Genomic DNA, 11,129 nt, shown 5'->3' with positions numbered 1-11,129 from the left:
TCAGCATGGACAAAACATGAACATGAGGACAAAAAAAGGTTTTCATTTTACTTGTAATCATGCTGTTGTACTTTACAAAACATATTTCAGCTCATCTGATTTACACAGAATAAATAATTAATATGTTGTAATATATATACATCGCCCTATAGTAGTAATATGTTTACAAATTCGCTGTGTTTTACCAAAGTATATTTTCTTGTGTCTGTCCAAGCTTGTGTTTAGTCGTTTGATTTCATTGACTCATAACATTTCATTAACTTCATAGAAAAGGTTTCATGTCAGTCACTCCACAGTCTCTCTACAGTATGTTGGCCTCACAGGAGTCAGGCTGCAGTATGTGAAGTGTAACAGTGAGTTTAATAGCTTTTCTAAACCACGGATAGAAAAAGGCATAGATCACAGGGTTTAGACAGGAATTACAATAAAGCAGCCAGGACCCAAAGGTTGAATATGAAGCACCGATTGAGGTATCCTGGCCTGCAAGAGAGGGATAGTAATATGGACAGAAACACGTTAGAAAAACAACTATGACAATACCAAGAGTCCTGGCTGCTTTCCTCTCAGATTTCTTAGCAGTTACAGTCACTGAACGCTGGAGTGTGACAGCCACAATGTGGGATCGCATGGCACGAGCCTGAGACACAGCCACCACAAATACTCTCATATACAGAACTATGATGACAGTAATGGCACCAATAAAGGTCACAACAAGGTCAACAGCTCCTGTGATGTAATTCAGTCCAACCACACACTCTCCATAGCAGGAATTATACCTGTCTGGTTGTTTCAGGAAATCATTTAAAATCAAACAGTTGTAGAAAGCAGAACAGACCCAACACAGAGTAACAGAGAATTTAACTCTTCTCTGAGTGATTTTGGTGGGGTAACACAGAGGGTCACAAATAGCCACATAGCGGTCGACTGATATGAGCACCATGTTTCCTACTGAGGCAGAGGTAAGAATAAAGGAAGCATAGCAAATGAGAACACACATGAAGTCCCCCAGAAACCAGCAGGACTGTATACGGAGGATTTCAACCGGCATCAGCAGGAGGCCCACAAGGAGGTCTGAGACAGCCAGGGAGAGGAGGAGGAGGTTGGTGGGGGTGTGGAGCTGCCTGGAGTGGGAGAATATCATCATTGAACATATTATCAGTAGCAGTAATAGTGGGAGAATTTCATTAATAGTTGTTATGGCAGTCTCACACGTAATGTTGCCATTAGTTGTAATAGTAATAATAGTATTACATAGTATACTATACTATATATAGTATATTAAAAGCATTATCAAAATTCCTTAATGTATGCAAAAGCCTAAATCTTTATATGACTGCCTGTAGTGGGAGATGGAGATGATGACCAGCAGGTTGAGAGACACGGTGAGCAGAGAGATGGAGGACAGCAGAATGTAGAGGAGCATGGCCTCCGAGAGAGGATGCATCTGCTTCCTGCAGGAAGTGTTGAGGAGCTGTGGAAAGCAGAGTTCACCTCCTTCCAGGGTCTCCATCATCAGAGAGAGAGGAGGAGAGGAGAAGCTGCTGAGGTCTGGCAGCTTTCTGACCAAAGCTCTCTATCATACAGATGATTTATCCACACCCTCAACCCCCCCACCCCTGTTCCCTTGCTCTTGCTCTCTCTCTTTCTCTGCATCTGTTTTTCTCTCTATAGCACAGAATTATGTCCTTTGACCCTCCTTCCCTCTATTGCTTTCTGCAATTACCCTCTTCATCTCTATCTTCACTCTCATCTTCCCTTTCTCTCTTCTTCCTCACCTCTCCCTCCCTCCTCTCTTCCCAATCTCATGTACAATAACAGTCACTGTTGACTGTGTTGGTAGCTTAATTCATGGTGGTAAAGTAGTTTTGTCTGTTAACTTTTACATTGATATGCCAGGGACTGGTGGAAGGAGGAGGAGAACAATACCTATAACCAAAACAATATCAATGAATGGTCAACTGAATGCAGCACTGGCCTGTCTAATGAAGGACGGGAAACTTACTTTTTTAACAGTGGCTGGCAAATCCTCAAATTCACACAGAACCAGAATCCCCAAATTTTTGTCTGAGAGTGAAAAGTCACAGTTGTGTTCCGCAATGATACCCGGTCACAGAGGCTTCTCTCTGTTGAACTATCCAGGAAGAGCACTCACTCTGACCACTTTTAGCCCCGTGACAGCAGGAGCTCTACGGATGGTCTTGTCGGTCGGACGGTTGGTCAGTCGGTTGCTCTGTTCACCAATTTATGGGTCACGTGGGCCGCAGGGAGTTAGACTACAGACTCGGAAACGGGAGACCTGAGTTTAATTCCTGGCAGATACGCATCCACAAAATTCAATGCCGGTGCTAAATATTGGTGCTAGGGAGAAAAGCTAGGTACAATACAGACTAAACGGTAACGTTAGGTCCGAGTGAAGCACTTTCAGCAGAGCCATTTCAGTTTGTGTGACGTAGCTCTATGCATAGCAATGTAATCACATGTTACCTCTTCCAGAATTGTGGGCCCCAAACTGTAGTTGGGAGCGCACTGGTCTCTTTAGACTAATGTAGGTTATTAGCCTGGCTCGTAGCTGGTAACTAGCCTTAGTGGTCCGGACCAACTCTGCTGATGAAGGATGGTAGCGAGACATCGAGGTGGCGTTCAGAAACAAGAACTTTATTTCCTCTGCAGCAGCGAACACAATTCACGGCCTTTTAACACTGTTACCCTGCAACCTGAGCTTATCTGGACACTTTTACACTGGCTACCATAACTTACTACCTGTAGCATATGTTGCGATAACATACAGGTACTCTTCATTTTTGCACATAACACCAGATGAACTACGTCACACCTACACAGGTTACCCACATGGCTGCCGTCCTTAAAGGAAAAGGCTGGGCCGGTAACACTACCCCCACTCTGGATGATGATTAAACCCTTAACATCACAGCATTGTTACACTTTACGAAGGAAAACATGAGAACATTATTATACTAAAACATTCCCCATGATAACCCTTGTCCCCACAGTCCTTGAATGGGTCCTTCTCAGTGGAAAGCAACTTAAGGTAAAGGGGCAATGTCCATAAAATGTCCATGAAAGCATACTTCATATCCTTCTTACATAAATGTAACCAAGTGTACATAACATAACATCCATACACATACTGAAGAGGGTAATACTGTTAATTAAACCACTTACAGTAACTCAAATCTCGTGTGACATTACTCTTAGATATCTGACTCTAAAGGAGCAAAAACAGGGTAATCCTTTCAGTTAAACAAATTAAATTTTCCCTTTTCTTTTTGTTTACTCACATACCTACTGAAAGCTTGACAGTTACTTAACATGCACAAGGTGTCAAAACAATAGTATGCAGCCCAATAGTAGCCAGATTATTCGTTACTAACAGCTAACTAACTAAAGTAGGCCCCTAAGATATAAAACAGTATACATCTCAACCTTCACACAACAGTCCAAATACAACTTGGAATATTACAGTCCTGGAACTTTTTTTTTTTTTTTTCTCTCTCTGAGGAGGGCAGCGATCCGCCTACACCCTGACTCAGGTTAAGTTCTTCTTTCTGTTGTGTTCAGTGACAAACCCAGTCACCAAACATGTCCGGTGCTCTACGGACCCTCCGGGGTTTTCGTAGAGGTGTGGAGTTCAAAAGAGGACAACAGGCTTGTCCCCCGGCAGGATGCTGGGTCCCAGCCTCATCCAGTTGAGGCTGAGCAGGGCTGTCAGGAAGCTGGCTGCTGCCTGGTGAAGCTGGTGGTGAAGAGTAGAGACCCGGGAGGGCCTCCACAGCAGGATCCTCAGTCTCTGATGGAGTGTCCCACAGGTTGAGGGGACCGATGTCTGGGGCAGAAGAGCTGAGGTCTGGCAGAGGGGGTGGCACCTCCACTGGTGCCCATGTGTCTGCGTCTTGGAAGACCCAGCCATTGTCCAGCGGGGTCCTCGAATAGTAAGGCTTGAGCTTGTCATGATGAACTACTTTGGCCTTTGTCCTCGGCCCCTTTTGAATCCGGTAGACCAAGTCGTCCAGCAGGCCCACGATGAAGTAGGGACCCTCATATGAAGGTAAGAATGTTCGTACTTTATTTTTCACTCTCTTGGCGCCTTTAATCAGGTACCATACTGCATCGCCGACTCTATGTTGGACTCAGCAAATGTTCTTGTCATACTGGCGTTTGGCACGCTCAACAGATTTTCCAAGAGCCTCCCGTGCCAACTGGTGAGAGAGCTCCAGCCGTTCTCTGAGCTGCATGACATAATGTGGAGGGGTGTTAACATTGCCAATGTCAGGTGGCAAACCAGCAACCAGGTCAACTGGCTCAGTTATTTCTCGCCCAAAGAGCATCATGTTGGGTGTCAGGCCTGTGGAGCTGTGTTTGGTTGCACGATACGCCATGACTGCATATGGGATCATCACATCCCAGTCCCAGTGGCACTGCTCAGCCATGGTAGCCAAGATCTTCTGTAGGGTGGCATTAAAGCGCTCCACTTGGCCGTCCGACTGGGGGTGAAATGGGGTGGTCCGTGTCTTTTCAATTCCCAGCAGTTCACACATTCCCTGAAACACGGCTGATTCGAAGTTGGTGCCCTGGTCACTGTGCAGGCACTGTGGGGCTCCGTACCTACACACCCACTCAGAGGCAATCTCTTCAGCCACTGTCGATGCCTGCTCGTTTGGAACTGGGTAGGCTTCCACCCATTTGCTGAAGTAGTCCTGTACCACTAGTATGAAGTGGTTGTGCCTCTCCGTCTCGTTTAGTGGTCCCATTAGGTCGACTGCGATCCTTTCCATGGGGGCGCCGACTCGCACTGTGCCCATAGCAGCTGGAGGGGTTTTCTTAGGGCGAGCCTTTGCAGCACAACTGGTGCAGGTGTGGCACCACAAGGTGACATCGCCCTTCATGTTGTACCAATAGCATCTGGTCTTAAGGCGTGCAAGGGTCCTCTCCACCCCGAAGTGGCCACCCACTGGGCCATCATGCATCTGTTCCATCACGGAGGTGCGGTACATGTGGGGCAGCAGGATCTGTGGGTAGAACATTTTCCCTTCGGTGCAGTAAAATTTCCTCAGCAAGACTCCATCTTTCTGCTAGAGCCTTTTCCACTGCGCCCAGTAGGCTTTGGTGGCAGGACTGCAGGGTGCTATGTCAGCCCATGGCGGCCGGCCTCTCCCTTCGTCCATCCACTTCCTCACTGGTGCTATGTCTGGGTCAGTCACTTGGGTGCTGTTCAACTGCTCTTGGGTCCAGCCACAGAACAGATTAGTGTGGGGTGATTCATTCACCTTGTGGATGCTTGGATGGGACAGAGCACAATCACAGCTGTCGTCACTGGAAGTGTTCACTACCCTCACCAGAGGAAACTCTGGCTCAGCTGCTGGGCTGCCCCCATAGCGGCCATCGGGCTCAACTACCCCCACTGGAGGTCGCTCTGTAGGAGATACCATGGCAACCCCTTCAGCTGGACTGTCGGCCAGGTTGCACTGCACCCCCTTGTGCTGACGCTGGTCACTGAGGTTGGGCGCTGGCACCGTACATGGATACAACTTCCGGCAGGGTCTCCTAGAGAGTGCGTCCGCACTTTGGTGGTGTCTCCCTGGACGATGGAGCACCTGGAAGTCATACTCTGCCAGTTTCTCAAGCCAGCGGGCAAGCTAGCCCTCTGGCTCCCTCATCCTGGTCAACCAGCGCAGGCTGCTGTGGTTGGTCCGGATGGTGAATGATCTCCCTAGCAGGTACTGTCTGAAATGGGAGGTGAATTCCACTGCCGCCAGAAGCTCTCATCTGATGGTGCAGTAGTTTTGCTCAGTAGCTGACAATATCCTGCTCCCGTAGGCTAGAACCCTCTCCTCGCCCCCTTGCACTTGAGAGAGGACTGCTCCGATTTCCCAGTCACTGGCGTCGGTGTCAAGGAATAACTCGCCACTGTCAAGGGGATAGCCTAGAACAGGTGCTGATGTCAGCCGACTTTTCAGTCCCTCGAATGCCTCCTGGCATTCGTCTGTCCAGTTAAAGCGTGCATACTTTTTGGTGAGTTCATGGAGCGGCTTGGCCACTGTGGCAAAATCTTCCACAAAACGTCGGTAATACGAAGCCAGCCCGATGAATTGGCGCACCTCTGAGATGTTTTGGGGTGTGGGCCACTCGATCACCTTTTGAACCTTTTGAGGGTCGGTGGCGACACCTTTGGCGGAGACGATGTGCCCCAGGTAAGCCACTTGCTCCCGGAACAGGCAGCACTTGGAAGGTTTCAGCTTCAGGTTAGCTTTGCGTAGTCTGGCGAACACTTGGCTGAGCTGCTCCAACATTTCGGTGCCATCCCGCCCCACGACTATAATGTCGTCGAGATACACCAAGCACGTCTCCCACTGCAACCCAGCCAGGACACGATCCATGAGCCTTTGGAACGTGGCCGGCGCATTACAGAGTCCAAAAAGGCATCACGTTCAACTCAAATAGTCCTTTCCGGGTACAAAAAGCAACGGCTTTGCGGGCCCTCGATGTCATTTCCACCTGCCAGTACCCTGATGTTAAGTCCAGTGTGCTGAAGTACTTGGCGGTGGAGAGTGTGTCCAGGGTGTCCTGGATGCGTGGCAGGGGATAGGCATCCTTAATAGTCTGTTCATTTAAGGGCCTGTAATCCACACACAGCCGCCGGCTCTGATCTTTCTTCCTTACCATTACGATCGGTGCAGCCCAGCTGCTGTTGCTGGGTTGGGCTACACCGGTCTCCAGGCTCTGCTGCACCTGCTGGTCAGCTGCAGTCTGTTTGTCTCTGGCCATTCTGCGCGGTGGCTGTTTCACAGGTGGCCCTGGGGTGATCAGGATATCGTGCTGCACCAGGCTAGTGCAGCCAAGGTCAGTGGGCCCCGTAGAAAAGACGTCACTGTAGGACTGTAGCAGGTGGACCAGCCTACCACGGTCATCCTCGGACAGGCTAGTGCAGCTCTCAGTGTACAGGACCTGCAGGTGGCTGGGTACAGAAGCAGAGACAGGGTTAATAGGCTCAGGCGCCGCTGGGGCCCTTGGTGGCTGGAGCCCCACCTTCCCCAACGCCTTTGCTGGCTGAAGAACCCCGGCTATGGCCCCTCTCTTCAAGGTGACAGATGCAGCACCAGGGTTGAAGATTCTGATGGCGATGTTGGTGGATTGCTGCGTCTGCAACACTAGGACATGGTGCTTCTCGATGATAATAATAATAATAATTGATTACATTTATATAGCGCTTTTCAAGGCACTCAAAGCGCTTCACATATCGGGGGCGGGGGGACTCAACTCATCCACCACCGGTGTGTGGCACCCACCTGGGTGATGCACGGCAGCCAGTTTGCGCCAGAACGCTCGCCACACATCAGCTATCTCAGTGGAGAGTAGAGGACTGAAAGAGCCAATTAGGTAACGAGGGATGATTAGGTGGCCATGATGGAAGGAAGGCCTGTTTGGGAATTTTTGCCAGGGCACTGGGGTTACACCCCTACTCTTGCAATGAGTGCCGATGGGATCTTTACTGACCACAGAGTCAGGACCTCGGTTTAACGTCTCATCCGAAGGATGGGGCTCACTCACAGGACAGAGTCCCTGTCTCTGCCCTGGGGCATTGGGGATATGATTCATGAGACCAGAGGGAAGAGCACCTCCTACTGGTCCTCCAACACCACTTCCAGCACCAGGTGGCCTCCCATCCAAGGACTAACCACAGCCAGACCTGCTTAGCTTCCCAGACAAGCTAGCGATGTGATGCAGGAGCTATGGTGCTGGCAAGTGATGAAACCTTTGGTTGGGCTCAACATCAGGTCTCCATCAGCAGCATGGTGGAGGCGGGCGGTGCCAGGCACTACATACTCACATCCCGCCTCCAACACTGTTGTCCGGGCCACCCTGACAATGTGCACCTCGGGTTGATGGCTGGGTTTAAACCGAGGTACTTTTTTGCCGAAGAGGGTTATCTCTCGGCGACCATAGTCCAAGTGGGCACGTGCCTGCCGCAGGAAGGGGTGCCCCAGGATAACCTCAGTGCTCTCGGCTGTGTCGGCCATGATGAAGTTCACATTGGTAACTCTGCTCCCAACTTGCATTGGTAGAATGACTTCCCCCAGGACTGCCAAATCCCCAGGGCCGATGCCCTGCAAGATCTGTGCGATGGATGGCTGTATTGGGGGTCTGGACTCAGTGGGAATGGAGTTGAAATGATGGAGGGGCAGCACATTCCTCCGAGCACCAGAGTCTAGCAAAGCACACATTTCTAGTCCATATATCAATATTCAAACACACATATCATTTTCCTGGCTTCTGGTACAGGTGACATGTTGACACTCAGAGCATGCTGTTTGGGTCGACGGGGGGAAGGGCAGTTTTTCTGCAAATGTCCTACACCCGAGCAGTTGTGGCAGATGACCTCCCCCCAGTTCATTTTTACATCTTTGTTTTTCTTAGGTCGCCACTGCTGGTGAAATCTTGGCGCCCTCTCTGGCGGGTCGGTGGCCCCAACAGCTACCCCCACTGGCTCCCCACACACCAGCACACTAGCATTTTCACGTACCGTAGCTGCCCTGGCTCTCCATTCCGTAGAACTCCGTTGACCCGGCTGCATCAGCGAGTTTGATTCCTGGCAGATACGCATCCACAAAATTCAGTGTCGCGGGACTGTTAGACTTTTAGTCTTGATTAAATATTGGTGCTAGGGAGAAAAGCTAGGTACAGTACAGACTAAACGGTAACGTTAGGTCCGAGTGAAGCACTTTCAGCAGAGCCTTTTCAGTTTGTGTGACGTAGCTCTATGCATAGCAGTGTAATCACAGAAGTGGAGGAGAATCACATGAATGCTCAAGGGCTGGGTGCACGTGTGGCCGTTTTTCAAAAGCAACACCTGTAGTGAAGATTTGCGCTAATTACTGGTGTAAATATAGGTTGGTAGCTTGGTAAGCTTGGTTCACTTCCCTGATGACAAAGAGCATGTAGGGGAACATGAGCATCTGCTTCAGTGTCTGGTTGAAACGCTCCATGAGGCCGTCTGTCTGCGGATGGTACACTAAGCTGTGCAGTTGCTTTACCTGGAGGAGCCTGCAGAGGTCAGTCATGAGCCAGAGGATGAAGGGGGTGCCCTGTGTGCCAGGAGGTCCATAGGGAACCCTATTTGGGAGAAGAGGGTTAACAGCTCTCAGCATTCATAGCTTTGGAGGTGGCCTTGTGAAGAGGGATGGCTTCCGGATATGGGTTGCATAGTCAACCAACACAAGGGTGTACTCATGTCCCCTGGTGTTTTGACCGCGACATTTGGACCGGGCCGAGACCGCAGAACTGGTGGAACAACCTCAATGTTGAGGAAACAGACTGGATAGAAAATTTGAGAATGCCTCACAACACTTACCTCCATCTCTTTCAAAATAAGGATAATAATGTTACGTAACGTAACGAGTGTATTTCGATTTCACCACGTTTCATTTTCCTGTTGCACGCTACACACCTGGCTCATCCGGGTCTCGATTGAACGTCGGTGTCAATGATGTCATAACGCCAGTCGGGCAAACTAGGATCTAGGATTACTGATTCCGCCCTCTGGCGTTTAAAGTATGTAAATGAAAACAAAGAGTAGTCTACATTTTGGCGGCGCAGCTAATTGATAAGCTTTACTTGATATCGCAAACCATTTTTCACCTCCACAATGCCTATCTTCACGTTTTTGGATTGCGAAATTTCATCACACGATATATCGTTACACCCCTATATAATATCCATAGTAACCATAGTATCTGGTTAGCTATCACTGTCTTCTTGTTAACACATTTGATCTGCACTAGCTAACACATCTAGTTGAAGCTAGTCTTATTAGTATCTAGTAGTTGCATGTTAACATGATCAGCTGCTTTGCTAAATTAGCCTGCGGGATAGTTAGCTCGTTAACAAAGCTAAAAACCAACTGTTTGTTCATTTTAATGGAGCTCATTCCTTGAGTTGTCTGATTCCTCGAGCTACAATTCGTACTGTTTTGGAGTACAGACTAGAACTTAAGACAAGACAGTTTCCTGTGTCACAGTAATTAGAAACAAATCTACCTACTGCAATGCCTTTTTTACTGGCCTCCCTAAAAATTATGTTGAGAGGCTTCAACTTATCTAGAACTCTGCAGCTGGACTTTTAACAAAAACAAGGAAGCGAGAGCATGTCACTCCGGTTTTAGCTACATTGCACTTGTTATCCTTTAGAATCGATTTTAAAGTCCTTCGACTTGTATACAAAGCTCTTAATGGCTTAGGACCGGCCTACATTACAGAATCCCTGTTGTACTGTTTTTGGTGAAAAGCCATTTGATTATTTTGCACCCTGGTCCTGAAACAATCTCCAGTCAAAGCTCCAGCTCGACCATTTTATTCCCCTAAATCAGTTCAAACAAATTATCCACAGTCTTATGCAAGATGTGCGCTCCTGTTTCTGATCTAAATTGTGACCATTTTTGTTGCACATATTTTAGTATTTTTCTTTTTTTGTACTGTTTTGTATGTTTTATTGTGTAACCCCTGCTGCCATTTCTTGGCCAGGTCTCCCTTGGAAAAGAGATTTTGAATCTCAATGGGACTTCCTGGTAAAATAAAGGCTAAATAAAAAAGATAAAAATACAACTTGGCTGGAATGCAATAAGAACACCAGCAAAAAGCCTAAAATGTCAATGGCAAATCATGAACAATGGAAGGATTGCAATTGATATTCTAGATGTAAAACTCGCTATGAACAGCAGAGGAAGAAACAGACTGTCTGATAGAAACTGATTGCTGCAGCTTTATTTCATGTTTATTCATATCTGATTTTATCAATGACATAAATAATGAGTAAATCCTGACTAGCCCTGTATGGCTTGTAATGGAAACCAGGCAGACAAGTTCCATTCAGCATGGACAAAACATGAACATGAGGACAAAAAAAGGTTTTCATTTTACTTGTAATCATGCTTTTGTACTTTACAAAACATATTTCATCTCATCCGATTTACATAGAATAAATAATTAATGGTAATATGTTTACAAATTTACTGTGTTTTACCAAAATATATTTTTTTGTGTCTGTCCAAGCTTGTGTTTAGTCGTTTGATTTCATTGACTCAATAACATTTCCCTCTTCATAGAAAAGGTTTCATG

General features: G+C 47.7%; 1 protein-coding gene and 1 long non-coding RNA gene across 2 annotated transcripts; both read right to left on the bottom strand.

Moving 5' to 3' along the window:
• Window positions 1-301: 301 nt before the first annotated feature.
• Window positions 302-1,513, bottom strand: LOC139931502 (trace amine-associated receptor 13c-like). The gene is made up of 2 exons (XM_078286208.1): window positions 1,338-1,513; window positions 302-1,121 (listed from the first exon to the last, which is right to left on the bottom strand). The coding sequence occupies exons 1-2, from the start codon at window positions 1,511-1,513 to the stop codon at window positions 302-304; spliced, it is 996 nt and encodes a 331-aa protein (XP_078142334.1).
• Window positions 1,514-7,193: 5,680 nt separating this feature from the next.
• On the bottom strand, window positions 7,194-7,751 carry LOC139913037 (uncharacterized). Its single transcript, XR_011784689.2, has 3 exons — window positions 7,513-7,751; window positions 7,301-7,477; window positions 7,194-7,270 (listed from the first exon to the last, which is right to left on the bottom strand). It is a non-coding gene; the product is annotated as an uncharacterized LOC139913037 (long non-coding RNA).
• Window positions 7,752-11,129: the final 3,378 nt, after the last annotated feature.

Source organism: Centroberyx gerrardi, chromosome 10 (genome assembly GCF_048128805.1).
Source record: "Centroberyx gerrardi isolate f3 chromosome 10, fCenGer3.hap1.cur.20231027, whole genome shotgun sequence".
NCBI lineage: Eukaryota > Metazoa > Chordata > Actinopteri > Beryciformes > Berycidae > Centroberyx > Centroberyx gerrardi.
The sequence above is the reverse complement of the archived record's forward strand: the minus strand, read 5'-3'. Positions and strand labels throughout refer to the sequence as shown.